This window comes from Schistocerca serialis, chromosome 5 (assembly GCF_023864345.2).
Source record: "Schistocerca serialis cubense isolate TAMUIC-IGC-003099 chromosome 5, iqSchSeri2.2, whole genome shotgun sequence".
Taxonomy (NCBI): Eukaryota; Metazoa; Arthropoda; class Insecta; order Orthoptera; family Acrididae; genus Schistocerca; species Schistocerca serialis.
The window spans coordinates 582927278-582943878 of record NC_064642.1 but is presented as its reverse complement, the minus strand read 5'-3'; the positions used below and the strand labels follow the sequence as shown (position 1 = coordinate 582943878).

At 41.6% G+C, this 16601-nt stretch overlaps 1 protein-coding gene across 1 annotated transcript in view; it reads left to right on the top strand.

The window, feature by feature from the left end:
* LOC126481489 (uncharacterized) overlaps positions 1–4123 on the top strand; it is a 160955-nt gene extending 156832 nt beyond the window's left edge. Inside the window, exon 7 of the mRNA XM_050105269.1 lies at positions 132–4123. Coding sequence (XP_049961226.1) covers positions 132–327 — 196 coding nt within the window. The 3' untranslated portion in view covers positions 328–4123. The remainder of the gene's footprint in view (positions 1–131) is intronic.
* Positions 4124–16601: the final 12478 nt, after the last annotated feature.

Here is a 16601-nt window from a genome sequence, read left to right as displayed (position 1 = left end):
GTGTGTGTGTGTGTGTACAGATTGTATCAGCTGCTGGAGCTGTTAGTTTCAGTTGCGGACATCCCTAAAGACACGCCTGTTGAGTTATGCGTGAGCATGTGTTGGAGGCTGACGGTTGTTGTGATTGGCAGGTACCACGCAGGCCCGCCCCCCACAGCGCCACCGCCTGCCGTGCCGCCGGTGGCGCCGTACGAGACGGTGCCGGTGCCCGGCTTCTCCAGCTTCCGGCCGGCGCCCGCCAAGGCGCTCACCAGCCACGACTCGGACTCGGGCTACAGCCACAACACGTCGGGCGGTAGGCGGGACGCTCACTCCGCCGTCTCCTAGCGACCGCGCTGAGACGTGCAGCGGTCTCTTAGCAACCGCGCGGGGACACCGCGCTGCCGTCTCCTAGCTACACGCCGCCCTTCTGACAATGAGCAGTGACCTTTAACTGCGGCCGATAATCGACAAGCAGCCTCTGACAAGTGTACTCTTCCAATGATCTTGCAGTGTACGTAAAACGTGTTACGTGACAATATATGTCTTTTGCTTGTGCAACCAGCCACCACCAAACTAGAAGTATCGAAGTATCTACTGAAATAATATTTCAGTGACTCGTGGTTTCAGGCGTCTTATAAGACAGAATATACTCACCTGATGACTCGTGGAAATGTTGTGCAGAAAAACGCAGTCCTGTACCCGTTTCACGACGCAGATCTAACATACAAAAACTTTTAGATATCGCAATAAATTTTATAACTGTATGTTATGTTCAAAAGGAGTTTTGAGTGGGAGGAATTTTACCTGTGTTAAGCATATGTGGTAAATGCACATGTAATTTACTATGACAAAATTTATAAATGCCAGAGAAGACGCTCTCAGGTATTTAAAAATTCCAGAGCTCATTACTGTCTTTCAGTCAATCTAACTTTAAGGGAGTTTTGAACTATATCTCCATGGTGAAATTCATAAGTTTTCACAAGAGATAATATATTGTTGCAAATATGGTGGAGTTGACTGCCTTTGAAAGTAGGTTTCTGTTTTGTTCAAATGGGGATAACTGTAATTTCACATGTTTAAGGGAAGGCATTAATGCAACATTGGATAGCCGTGCGGGATTAGCTGAGCGGTGTAAGGCAGTGCGGTCATGGACTGTGTGGCTCGTTCCGGCAGAGGTTCGAGCCCTCCCTCGGGCAGGGGTGTGTGTGTTTGTCTTTAGGATAGTTTAGGTTAAGTAGTGTGTCAGCTTAGGGACCTTAGCAGTTGAGTCCCCAAAGATTTCACACACACACATTTTTTTGCAGCATTGGATAATGTTCAAAAATGGTTCAAATGGCTCTGAGCACTATGCGACTTCTGACATCATCAGTTCCCTAGAACTTAGAACTACTTAAACCTAACTAACCTAAGGACATCACAAACACCAATGCCCGAGGCAGGATTCGAACCTGCAACCGTAGCGGTCGCGTGGTTCCAGACTGTAGCGCCTAGAATCGCTCAGCCACTCCGGCCGGCTGGATAATGTTCATCAATTATTCTAATAATATTGTAGAACATGACTGTAAAGAAATCATGACAGCTACATTTGTCTTAAAGTCTCTATTACTTAAGTGATATCAGTCCAGGATCAGAGAAACAAGATATTTTTCATCATAGAGATTCTGTGAGGGCAGCTTCTGTGACAAATTAGAGAAAACTTATTCCATTTCCCTATACACAGCACCTGCAAAGGAACATATGCAGGCAGTACTTCCATGCCACACAGTAGTGTATTTTTAGACATTTCCACACAACATCACATGTTATGGACTTCTGATGTACTCCTCCCTTGTAGTTTTGCATACATATGAACTTAATGCATTAAAGATGTCTACCAACTGTCAGACTTCATGTGACAGAAGTAAAAAGATGCACATATGTCTGAGCTATTATAGCACATTTCCCTCACTGAGAAATTTGTAAAAGTGAACCTGGTTTGTGGCACAACTGCACCATATTGAAATCTGTGCATTCAAATCTGCTGAGATTATACCACACAAAACACTCCATAAACGCTTCTCATCTCCTATGCCTTCTGAACTTAATTACACAGTTAATATCATGTGACCCTGATGATTCATATATGAAAATTCAATAAAATTTCTGTTTATACTTGTTAAAATCCTTTCTGTATTTCCAAATGCATTCACCAAGTACTCTTCAATAATTATGTGTTTAAAAATGGCAGTAACATGTGTAGAGCAATGAAATGTTATTATTTTCACTACAATGTGAGTTCCAATAATCCTCCAAGCTTTGTGCTTCATGATGTAAATCTGTTTTAGTAAACTGAGACATTTGATGCCAGCTATTGCAAAATATGGGGAGCATTTTACCACTGATGCTCATACACCTATGTTTGGCAATATCAACACTCTCTTCTCTACCATGCTGTATAATAAGCATTACAAAACTGTAATATAGGAGGACTGTGGAGCAGTTAATTAGGTCCTCCCTCAATAAATAATGTCGTTGTCTGTGATACTGTTTCTCTGGATTGTAGCTGTAAAATTACAGTAAGCATGCAGGTATAAAAGGTACAGTATCAATATGTGTGATTCATATTCTTCTGTAACCGGTCTCCAATGTAATATGAAAAAACTAAATGCTTTTAAAATTTAATTGTTATCATAATTAGAAATATAATATTTATGTTGCTGTAATCATGCAGCTGCAAACTGAATCGTACTTCCTGAATGTATTATATTCATAGAGACATTCAATAATTCTATCCAGACTATCATCCTTCTTTTTTATATGTTTTTAAAGCTATTTACTATTGTCTCCATTCCCATAGGATTCTAATTCTAAATTACTAATGAATAATATTTTGTTCACACTAAGTCTCCTGTAAGGAACATTCCTTTCCTAAATGTGAAATATGAAAAGAAAAAAATAGCTCCTTCATATTTTAGTGCTGTATACTATGCTACATACTATGGATATCCAAATGCAATTGCTTAGAATCTACTACATTTACTACATATTTTTACACTCTTAGCTAGCATTACCAGATGCAGTGAAAAATGTCACATAATACTGAGTACCTAATTGTCCCAAACAAAAAAAGTGCTGTGGTACAGAACTTATACTGTCAGAATATTCTTTTATGCATTTATAATGACATTTTGGATTATAGTAGCATGAAATAGTAGAATGATATGGGCTCATTAGACAAATTTTGCAGAAATTGTGATCAAGGTACTCCAAAGACTGGTATAGGAGATAACTGTTGGCTGTAAACAAGTTCTGAATGTATATGTAATACTGGAATTGCTTGCTGTACCAGTATCATTGCAGAATCTCATACTGAAGTGTGCCATATATGAAAGGAAGATTTGAAAACCTAACTGAAAGTAACAAGCCCTCATTTTTGTAGTAGATGTAAAAAGTGTCATGCTGGTATAGTTGCAGAAGGAATACTCAATTTTGATACATTTAAATGAAACTATATTTTTAAGAAATGATTTATTTGTGACAACTGTTCTACAAAAATATTTCAACTAATTTGGTAACTTGAATACATGAATGGCAGAAATTACTTCTTGTAACAGCTCTTATTCATATAAGCAAACTGCACCAAATGTACCCCATGTTTTGTGATCAACTACTGAAATTTTATATGATAAAGTTTTTTCATGTTTAAATGTACCATAAATTCATACCTGTATGCATTTATCAGTTCTACAAAAGAACATTTATATGCAGGAACCAGTGAATTTCTTTATTTAGGAGAGAAATATGAAGTGTGTTCCCTATTTATGCATAGGGATATCTAACAATTTGTAACTTAAAGTTTACATTTCAATGCTCTTCTCTGTGAAACAGCATTGTTGGTATCAATGCAAAGACGAACAGAAGATGTACGCTTGTTTCTTTTTCCAAAATGTTTGTAGTGACAGCCTGTCAATATTTTAATTTTGTTGACTGCGTTTTGCTGCTACTGTGCTTAAGTGTTTCATGTAACATTCCACAGTTGTAGAAAACTATGTATTTATCTATTTTTCATGCTTTCATATGTATGTATTCATTTCATCATCACTAAATAAGAGTGAACTAGTCTGTAATCACGACCTATGTGTACATTTGTAAATGCTTGTAATATATAATCTAAAATGTTAATAAATATGAAATATGTGACTGATAATGGTCTTGTAACCCTTTTTCTTGAACTAAATAATGTGTTTAAAATTTGGAGGACTTTTTTTCATTTCCTTCTTTGCATAGTATGTTGACAATTCTTAGGTTCTGGCTAACAAGACAGAAATAATTTGCACAACACAGTTAAATAACACACAGTTATGGAAACATTCAGATGAAACTAAACATGTATTCACTGATGTTTGAAATTCTATATAACAAATAGTGACATCTTGATTTCTAGTTAATGAAGAAGCAAATGATTGAAGTGAAATACTATAGCAATAAATATCACTGTTTACTGAATTTGTTTCACATCTCTTTTCAAGTTCAAAGACTGAATTTCTAAAACAAACAGTCTATTCTGTATGCACCAAAATGACTTAGAAACACAGTCTAATAACACTGAAAGATACAAACTCAGCATTTGCTGTTTCAATTAATGTAGTTAATATGACCGAGAGGCACCAGAATGCGCTGGTAGAGACTATAAATCACATATGCATACCAGTTAGTGATTTTCCTTTCACAGCATGCCTAATTCAATGAAATCATTAACCTAGACTGTTTGTTTTTTAATGTATGGATCAATAATATTGAATACAACAGGATAGTAATGCTGATTCTTTTTACAGCACCATGCACAAACAAAGTAAATTATATCAAATGATATATTTGGTACACCAATAAAGTAATCAATAAGAGCAAGAACTAACAGCCATAATTTTAATGTCAAGGTATGTATCTCTCTGGGTCATGAAACCTCTTTCATTTCAATACTGATGTACTGTTCTGATTAAGTTTTTGCAGTCTTAACTCATAAGCTTGTCTGCATTCATAAAAGCAACTACATTTGCCTACTTTAAACATTAGCTTTCATGTAAACACTCGAACTCATTACAAATTTCAATGAAAGTTTTATAGAAACAAAGCCTCATTAGCTCTAATCTCTTACTGGTGATGAGATGCAGATGAAGCAGTGGCTGCCGTCAACAATTTTCTGGCATGGTAAAGACTGCTCAGAAATGTGACAGAGGTATATGATATTTATAGGGTGTAGAAAAATTTCTGCTACCAGTCCCAATAAAAGATTATTTATTTGTCATGTGACCTGTTTTGGGCTTGTGCCCATCCTCAGGTGTTTACATGTTCATGTACATGTTTATATTGCTGGAGATGACTGTATGAATACAAAGAAAATTATTTGCCAGTGCCTAAGGAGATAAAAGTGGAACAATTATAAGTGGCAAGGCATGCTGCTTTGCCACTTACCACTGTTCCACTTGTATCTGTTTAGTCAGAAGCAAATAATTTTCTTTGTATTTATACAGTCATCTTGAGCAATATAAACATGAGCCACGCAAGGTAGCCATGCTGTCTGAGGTGTCTTGTCATGATCCACGCAGCTTCCCTCTTCAGAGGTTCGAGTCCTCCCTCAGGCATGGGTGTGTGTGTTGTTCTTAGCGTAAGTTAGTTTAAGTTAGATTAAGTGATGCATAAGCTTAGGGGCTGATGACCTCAGCAGTTTGGTCCCATAGAACTTACCACAAATTTCCAATATAAACATGTACATGAATTATAAACACCTGAGCATGGGCACAAGCCCAAAACTGGTAATGTGATGAATAAATAATCTTCTATTGCGATTGGTAGCAGAAATTTTTCTACGGAGTTCAACAGCATCCACTATGTATAAAATTTATGTATATGACATTTTTTCCTCACATGCTTCTGACTAGAGAGTTAAAACTGTCAGGAACCTTATGGGAGGCCCAGCCTTCACTTCAGAGACCAAAACCTTATGCTGTGACCATGCCAGCATCTGGCCATGTTTTGCATTCAGTGCAGCACCTGCTAAGCAACGCAACAGTTCTACTTTCATGTTTACATTACTATCAAGTTAACATTTGCTTAATCACTTTCGATGTAGCTCTTACAAAAACACTTACAGTAAGTTTCATTTGTTTTGTCTTACTGAAGCAAAAACATGATTATCAGCACGAAAATAACTTTGATATAGCTGTATTTAAAAAAATAGAAATAAAGGAAAAATTTAAGTAATGCAAAAGTGATTACATAACTAGATTTTCAAAAGGACTATTTTGTAAACTGCATCACAATACATAGATTATTTGATGTCCTTTCTGGCAACTGTGTCACAATATACAGATTCATTTATGTCCTTTGTTGTTGCCAATATTTTTCTGCTCTCACAAAACAAAGAGAGAGAGAGAGAGAGAGAGAGGGAAAATAATGCATGCAATACTAGGAGCAAGAACATAATCTACAACAGCTCTGAGGGGTTAACAGCAAAATGAAAGAAATCATATATCTCAGTACATGCATATTAATAATATGCCAGAGTATACTAAGAATCTTATGAGTAATGTGGTGGGTTTTCTGACTGAATTAAGGAATGTTCTGTCTGCCAACCCCAATGAAGCATATGTTTGCAGAAACTCTTAAAATTATGTTTTAAGTTATATCTTTAGTAAATAAGAGTATTGTGATTCAATCATATTTTATAATTTTAATACATTTCATTGCTCTACAATTACAAATCCTTACCATGTTACACATCTCTCTCCACTGAATCCATAAAAGACAAGTTAAGTGACCTAATGATTGAGTTATCCATGATTCACGTACTGGGCTCCAAACTCTAATCTGCTATTCCCTATACCCTTTGTTCATGCTTGTCTATGTATGTTGGAGCTAATACCTTTGTTTAGCTGTGTCGTTAAATATTCACAAACTTCTCACAGACTTCATTGAAAGTCAATGTTACTTCATGAAAGTTAGATTAATTGTAGATAATGTGACAAGTATATTCTCATATGGGTACTCTGTTGCGTGAATTACGATCATTATTGGCAGTTATCTACGGAATCTTTTCTTTGCCCTACTCGTATTGTGCTAACTGTTGAAAGAGTGGAACATCTTTATTAGAGGAAGCCTTGGAATTAACTCTTAAGGAAACGTGATATAAATGGAAGTGACGAGATAATTGCTGTACTGCAGGGTCTATATAAGGGCGCCTTATTGCATCGGATAGCTGAGACGCCAAGAATGCGACTAAAAGTACGTTGAATGCTACTTCATTTAGCTGGCTCCATTATGTCGCTAAATTGAAAGCGAAGTGCGAGCGTTCCGAACGGAGTTGAGTTCTCGTATTCAGAGCCCGGGCTCCCATTCCCAATAACAATTTGTGAGACGTGTCGTAATTACGGCTTAGCAGCCAATATCGCTTAATACGAACCTGTCCACGTGCATCACGTCTTTTCTTTAGTAGAGTTGCTGCGATATAACCAGCAGAAGCACCTCGGTGAGAGGGAACGTTATGCATATGTTTCTATAGAAGATCGAGTGTCAATATTTTAAACAACTTACATGCGAATAATGCTTGCCATGATATAATTATTAAAATTGACATTATTTGTGAAGCACGTTCTCTGCTATATACGCCACAAGATAAGACGTATCTGCGAGACAAATACATATTTTTTTTTCGTCTTAATAAAGGCTACACAGAATGAAATATCTGAGCGAGAATGTCCCAGAACGTTGAAAAAATGGCTCGAAAGTAGCATTGCAACCGTGAAAATACAAGCCATACGGCGTTGTTACACGTTTCTTTTTTATGTAGGTGACGATGGCGTGCGAAAGTATTTGTGCTGCCATAACTGGAGACTTACACAAATTTTGCATAAATTGCAAAGATTTCTTTTTAATTTTACAGTAAAAAAAAGCGTACCATACATTAACGAAAAGACATCAGCCTCCTGTAAAATTTCAGGCTCTTGGAAGAGTAATCGCAAAATGAGATGAAACAAATATTTTCACTGACAAGCAGTCAAGTTTGAGTTTCTGTCTCTTTATCTTCATCAGCTAATGAAGTTAAAGCAATATCTCTAACGCGAAAAAACTAGTTTCCCAACTAAAATATTTCGTTTACAGGGTACGATTGGATTCTTTGACACCTCATAAAGGAGGAAAGTAATGTGATGTAACTGCAGTATGGTCAGAAGTAGCTCTCTTTTGACTTACTCAAATCTTTGAAAAATCAATGCATTTTCGTAGCCGCCGTGGTGGAAATATGTGACCACACAGTTGCCATGTTCTGTACAAGACGGACAAAAGTTGTGCTGGTTTCAAATGTGACCCATTTTAGGTTATGCATATCAACTGAAAGACGCAAATAACTGCAGCCATACTTTCACAGTCTAGATAATCACATCCCCTTCATCAAGTGGTGTTATTTGAAAGGTAACATGGATGGACTGTAGGTATGATTTTAGGCGCATACTGTGGCACTGTCTGGGAGTTGAGACGGCCTCTAAAATCCATTACCGGCATCTGAATGAAAAGTAAAATCTTTCGCATTCCTTGGCTTCTTTAGCGAGACAGTGCCGAAGACTGTTCAGAAGATCATACATTAAAGACATCGAAGTTATGTTAAATTTATTTGAATGTATCTGACGATGTAGGTGTATGTGTAATCATCCATAACACGTGCTGGGAAACATTAATAAAGTAACTGACAATAATTATTCCTTTGTTTCAGTTTACTATTCATACTTGTAAACCAGCCATTGCAGTTTTGATGGATCATAATTACTATCATCTTCATCAGAAAGTTGTGTAACATCTGTTACCGTTCCTCTTAATCTTGTATCTTTTGCTGCCGGCCTTCGCCAACCCCTGTTTCTAGTCTTCAGTCTTCCGTAACTTCTTGAAGTTTTTTACCCCAGCTCCGTCTAGGTCACTCTCTTTCTCTCTTCCTGGCAAGAGTCCACTCCATTATTCTCTTATCCAAGTGTCAAAATAATCTGAGCTGTTTTGTTTAACTTGCCTCAATCGTATACGTTTTTATTTCCTTCTCTCTCTCTCTCTCTCTCATTCCCTATTCCTTCCTGTTAATACGCATCAGCACATCCAGTATGTCATTTCATAGCTCTTTTTTTATTTTTGTTCTAGGCTATAATTTCCCATATTTCTCATCCCACGAATACTTCTCTGCAATTCAACCACTGTCTTTGTAAATTCGTCTTTTGGAATTCTTATTTATGTCTTTAAATCCATTGTAGACTATTTAAGTGTTTTATTGGTGACTTACCTGGGAAATTTGATTCACACTTCTGATCTGCTGTGTCATTTAGTTGTTACGTACATCCGAGATGTTTGTATAATTTCTTACATTTTTGTGTTTATTAACCTGTTAGCAAGTCAGTTCCATTGCGTCCAGCTGTGACATATTCTGCTTTTATTGCATTCATTAGCAGAATCCATTTCTCATACTCTTCGTCTGATCTTAGTAGCACTTCATCATCTAAAGTTGTGATTATCTGATCATGGACGAACTGGAGAGTATTTGTGAAATACGTTTCCGCATACCGTGGCATTTCCTTCTCCATATGGACAGGGCATGCATCGATCATACAAAGAGTTTTGTGTATAGCATACTTGTCTGAACCGCCCAGCAACTTGTATAGCTTCACTAAGTTCTATCCCCGCCCTCACACTTGCTGATATTATTAGTTTCTCTATGATCAGAGGGTACTGACACCACAGCTATTGATCAGTTACCGAAAAACCAATTCAGTTGCCAATAAGAACTTTATTAAGTCCACAAGACTCGTTTCGGGCTTTATATTAGAATTACATCATTATCAAGTGTGTCTGAAAGTTATGCAGCAGAAAAGCGGCGTCAAAAGATCATGCTAGAGATCGTCAAATAATCATTGGAGTCGCTTCTGTACAGCGTAACTTTGATTATGACCTAATGTAAAGACCGGAACCGGTCGCGTGGACCGATAACGATGTCGAAGAACCCTGAAAATTTTCTTGATCTTTACCGTTTACCGAGATAAAGAGGTTCAAAGTAGCCCTATTTCTACACATAATATCCGGTATGAGGGGAAATTTAAACAACAGATAAACGGAGAAAATTGCTCAAATTTTAGCGGTGTATTCTCTAGGCACCTCCCCATTTCCCAAAATCTTCATCCGTTATCGAGAAACACCCCCAAATCTTGTTTTTTTGAATACCAAAACCTAGCCGCTAATTCCGACACAGCTATGGGCAGAAAATGGCTGTAATATTTACGATGTGTTCCTAAGATCCTGTTCTGGAAAGAACTTGAAAATTTTCTACACATCCTTATACATTTCCGAGATAAAAAGGTTAAAAGTTACCCTATTTGTATACGTAAAATCCAGTGTCAGGCGAAAGCTTAGTTTATGAAGTGACGTAGCACGGAGAAATATGCCGTAAAGTATTTCCGTTACCACCGGGTATCCCATGTTGTTGAACAGAAGCACATGCAAAATTTTGTTGCAGGTAAAATCCGGTCTGAGGTGTAAATTAGCTTTGTGTTATTTCAATTTCACTTAATACACTACCAAAATTTTACTGAGCCATGAAGTTATTTTCACATGAGTGACATGCCTTGTTTCAGCAGAGGAAAGAAGCGGAGACATGCTCTTGTCGGAGCAGAAACAATGCGAATGTGTTCCTGTACTTAAAAGACTCTGACTGAAAAGTGGGATACCAGACGTCTGGTTCTACCTTGCTCAGCACCTTTAAAAATTTGCCCAAAAATTTTGACATGTGAAGATATTCGCACTTTTTAATGCTGAAAGAGAAGAAGACAGTAGCAGTGGCAAAGAGGCGGAAAGACAGTAAATAATGGAAGTTTCCAGAATGAGATTTTCACTCTGCAGCGGAGTGTGCGCTGATATGAAACTTCCTGGCAGATTACAACTGTGTGCCCGACCGAGACTCGAACTCGGGACCTTTGCCTTTCGCGGGCAAGTGCTCTACCATCTGAGCTACCGAAGCACGACTCACGCCCGGTCTGGAAACATCCCCCAGGCTGTGGCTAAGCCATGTCTCCGCAGTATCCTTTCTTTCAGGAGTGCTAGTTCTGCAAGATTCGCAGGAGAGCTTCTGTAAAGTTTGGAAGGTAGGAGACGAGATACTGGCAGAAGTAAAGCTGTGAGGACCGGGCGTGAGTCGTGCTTCGGTAGCTCAGATGGTAGAGCACATGCCCACGAAAGGCAAAGGTCCCGAGTTCGAGTCTCGGTCGGGCACACAGTTTTAATCTGCCAGGAAGTTTCAAATACTGGAAGATCGTAGACAGTGTGTTATAGAAAGAGCGAAGGAGGCAATGATAATGTGGCAGTGGTATGTAGTTGACAGTGGCAGGATAGAGCTAGGAAAGGAGAAAAGGAGACAGTGCTGTGGGGACGGGGCGGGGAGGGGGGGGGGGGGATAAAGAGAGAGTGGAAGTGGGTGAAAGCCAATGATAGACAGAATATGTGGCAGTGACAACGAGGAAGAGAGAGAGAGAGAGAGAATTTGAAGAGACATCAGCAGTAGGAAGGAAGGAATAAGATAGTAGCAGTAAGAGAGAGTGTAAGAGGGAGACAGTGAGAGGTGACTGTAGTAGTAGGACAGAACGTAGGAGATTGTGGCTGTGACACACAGACAATCACAGAGAGACACAAAAAGATGATGACAATGAGCCGGGCTGAATAAGTGAGTGAGAAACAGCAACTAGGAATGAGTGGGTATGAGCGATTTACAGCAATGGACTGGTGGTGGATGTGAGTGAGTTAGAGTTAGGGGAGCTTGTGGGAATCTGAGGTGAGTTGCATGTTACAAAAAGGCTCGATTACAAAATATTTGGAAAATTTTTTAAAGTTGCTTAAGAAGCTGGTAACCTTCCTGTAATTCAGAGTCTTTTAAACAAACAGGAACATAATCGCATTTTTTGTGCTGCATTGTGCATTTTTCCGCTGGTGTCTTAATGGGCGCGATTTGTTTTTATTCGGAGCAAAGGCAGCTCTCTCATTTCCGAGAAGAAACAAGCGCTTTATATTTAAGTAGCATACAAGAAAGCGTTTAGTCTGCTTTGATTATGTCACTCCACAAGATGCCCGGTATTTACAACAAAATGGACCAGTTTTGCCACAGTAATACGAGCGAATGTTGGGTGTTATAGATGTTGTGCGGGATTTACAGTGAGCTAAATGACCTCTCTGCTCGACGAATAGCACCCTACTAAAATGTTTAGTGCCAGAATACGCCGCTGATTCCTTCTCCAAAAGACACTTTGTCCCTCTGGCGGGGCGAGTACTTTGTGCAGAGCAGGGAAATTTACGAGCGGGCGCTCTGGCCCTCCTCGTTAAGCCAGCCGTGTATAAACAGGCGCTCGTATCGACGGCAATAATGTGTTCAGCCGCGCCCCCAGTACACGCCATTAATTGTAACAGACATCTGGTTACTGCGGAGCACGGAAATTTATGACGCGACGATAGGCCGTGAATAAATCTGGTCGTCGGTGCGAGGCCGCAGATGTCGCTACTTGCATATTCACGGCGCGCTGCTGCTGGTCAGGAATTGACATTAGTACACCTCGACGTCTCTGTCGGAGACGATTTTTCCAGGCCTCATCCCGCAGGCGTAAACACGGCCGGGTGACGCCTCTCTCCTGCAAGGGCCGGTAATTTCAGGGACTGGTTCATCCGGTCGACCAATTACCTAGTCGGCAGTCAGAGGCGTAGGCGATTAGTCAGTCGCTCTCCTCTTGCCAGTCCGTTTGTAGTAGTCGTAGATATCCCAGACGCGTCAAATGGCAACATGTACGGCTAAGAGACGGTATCTGTCGTATGGAGAACAGGGGACAGCCCTTGCGACATCTGGACGCACATTTTCCTCTCGTAATACTGATTTTCACCTAAGACGTTGTAATCCATACTCGCATTCCCTTCACGTGTTTAGGCCAAATACTACGCACATTCGCCCGGCGGGGTTTCCGAGCTGTTCTAGGCGCTACAGTCTGGAACCGCGCGACCGCTACGGTCGCTGGTTCGAATCCTGCCTCGGGTATGGATGTGTGTGATGTCCTTAGTCTAGCTAGGTTTAAGTAGTTCTAAGTTCTAGGGGACTGATGACCTCAGAAGTCCCATAGTGCTCAGAGCCTTTTGAAATATGCACATTTATGCGATCAGGAATGCTCAGTACCAGCCAGGCTACATGTACATCTGACAATTATGCGTCAGCAAAGAGCATTAATGATAATGTCATAGGAGGCAACCTTAGTAGGGACAAGATCTGACTATTCCGGAGTACAATCTGAGACAGTGTTCTGAGACCAACTTTCGTCGCAATGTCCGCTAATGTGACGTCAGATCCGCTTAGCAACAGCGTGTGTCCGTCAGAAAAAGGAAATTTGTGAGACTGGATGTCATGAACTGATATATATATATATATATATACACTCCTGGAAAATGAAATAAGAACACCGTGAATTCATTGTCCCAGGAAGGGGAAACTTTATTGACACATTCCTGGGGTCAGATACATCACATGATCACACTGACAGACCCACAGGCACATAGACACAGGCAACAGAGCATGCACAATGTCGGCACTAGTACAGTGTATATCCACCTTTCGCAGCAATGCAGACTGCTATTCTCCCATGGAGACGATCGTAGAGATGCTGGATGTAGTCCTGTGGAACGGCTTGCCATGCCATTTCCACCTGGCGCCTCAGTTTGACCAGCGTTCGTGCTGGACGTGCAGACCGCGTGAGACGGCGCTTCATCCAGTCCCAAACATGCTCAATGGGGGACAGATCCGGAGATCTTGCTGGCCAGGGTAGTTGACTTACACCTTCTAGAGCACGTTGGGTGGCACGGGATACATGCGGACGTGCATTGTCCTGTTGGAACAGCAAGTTCCCTTGCCGGTCTAGGAATGGTAGAACGATGGGTTCGATGACGGTTTGGATGTACCGTGCACTATTCAGTGTCCCCTCGACGATCACCAGTGGTGTACGGCCAGTGTAGGAGATCGCTCCCCACACCATGATGCCGGGTGTTGGCCCTGTGTGCCTCGGTCGTATGCAGTCCTGATTGTGGCGCTCACCTGCACGGCGCCAAACACGCATACGACCATCATTGGCACCAAGCCAGAAGCGACTCTCATCGCTGAAAACGACACGTCTCCATTCGTCCCTCCATTCACGCCTGTCGCGACACCATTGGAAGCGGGCTGCACGATGTTGGGGCGTGAGCGGAAGACGGCCTAACGGTGTGCGGGACCGTAGCCCAGCTTCATGGAGACGGTTGCGAATGGTCCTCGCCGATACCCCAGGAGCAACAGTGTCCCTAATTTGCTGGGAAGTGGCGGTGCGGTCCCCTACGGCACTGCGTAGGATCCTACGGTCTTGGCGTGCATCCGTGCGTCGCTGCGGTCCGGTCCCAGGTCGACGGGCACTTGCACCTTCCGCCGACCACTGGCGACAACATCGATGTACTGTGGAGACCTCACGCCCCACGTGTTGAGCAATTCGGCGGTACGTCCACCCGGCCTCCCGCATGCTCACTATACGCCCTCGCTCAAAGTCCGTCAACTGCACATACGGTTCACGTCCACGCTGTCGCGGCATGCTACCAGTGTTAAAGACTGCGATGGAGCTCCGTATGCCACGGCAAACTGGCTGACACTGCAGGCGGCGGTGCACAAATGCTGCGCAGCTAGCGCCATTCGACGGCCAACACCACGGTTCCTGGTGTGTCCGCTGTGCCGTGCGTGTGATCATTGCTTGTACAGCCCTCTCGCAGTGTCCGGAGCAAGTATGGTGGGTCTGACACACCGGTGTCAATGTGTTCTTTTTTCCATTTCCAGGAGTGTGTGTATATATATATCAGTTGAAGTACAGAATTGCAGTCAGGGTGCGTGGAATAACCACAAGAGTTCTCCTGCTGTCATACGAAATCGCACCCCAGACCATAACTCGAAGCTGGCCGCTGTGGCCGAGCGGTTCTAGCCGGTTCAGTCCGGAACAAAGCTGCTGCTACGGTCGCAGGTTCGAATCCTGCCTCGGGCATGGATGTGTGTGTTGTCCTTAGGTTAGTAAGGTTTAAGTAGTTCTAAATCTAGGGGACTGATGTCCTCAGATGTTAAGTCCCATAGTGCTGAGAGCCATTTGAACCATAAGTCGAGGTGGACGTCCAGTGGACCTAGCATGCTGACAGGTTGTTTGCTGGCCCTCAACTGGCCTTCTTGTAACCAACACACGGCCTTCACTGGCACCTAGGCAGAACCAGCTTTCATCAGAAAACACAACAGAGATCCTCCTTGCCCTGTAGTGTACTGTCCCATGACACCACTGAAGTCACAAATGGCGATATTTTTGGGGTCAGTGGGAACAGCGTAACAGGGTGTCTGGCTCGAGGCTGTCCTTGAAGAAACCGATTCGTAACAGTTCGCTGTGTCAATGTGGTGCCAAATTCTGCTGAAAGTGCTGCTGCAAATCATTACGATGCGTCAGATCCATACGCTGAACACGATGGTTTTCATCCCTCTTGTTAGTGCCACTTGGCGGTCCAGAGTCCGGTCATCTTGGGACCGTACGTTCTCCTGATCACCGCTGCCAGCAATCATGTACTGAGGCTACATGCCTGTCAAGTCTTTCTGTAGTATCGCAGAAGAAACATCCAGCTTCTTGTAGCCCCATTACAGTCAGGTGTTGATAACGACGTCTTTGATGTTTCAAAGGCAGTCTTGATTAAATTCAACTCACCACGTCCAATCTCAAAGACAACTAACGCTCACGACCGTCACAGACTGTATTTAAAGCAAACATGATTTGTGTACTCATAGTGTGCTCTTAGCACCGCTCTTCTGAGACTGGCGCGAGATTTGAATAGATATCATTTTTCAGATGTTGAAATACGCGTACCAACTTCGGTTTATGTCACAAATCTCCTTCTTGGAGTTGCGATTTCTCTTTCTGTCCGTGTATTAGAGCATTGATGCATAGGCCGATGCCCAAGTGCCAAATGGCGGCCCACCCCTCACCGTTCTTACTCGCAATTATTCTTTACTCACCTTTCATTTCTTCCTGGAAGGAGAGAGCGGGCCCTTATAGAATTTGTTTTTTTTTCACGCCAATTTAACTGATGTACTGGCTGGGGCATACTAAGTCGGAATAGTAATTTATCTCGCGGCACGTTATTCTGGATCTAGCACAACGATGCAGTCGCAGCAACGATAGGTGCTTGTGGACCAGCAGGAACGACATTGTTTCGCGGTGAGTGGTTCTTGTTTCCTATAATACATACCTTGGTGTCAGTGAGCTTCATGGCTCTAATCGTTAGTGTGCAGAACTTTCTCTGATTTTAAGCAACAGTTTTATTTGAAACTACATGCATTTTCTTCACGATCATCGCTCAGGTGTGAGAAAGACAAAAAAATTTAATGATTCTAGTATTTGCGAAAAATTGTTATGTGTATATATACCTCACCCTACAGGTGTTTACAGCTTGCTGTACTCTCAAGTCTGTACACCGTGTAACAGAGACTACTTCGTGATCTTTGCGCGACATTTAACTGATCAGTCAGAAGATTATGAGCACCGACCTAC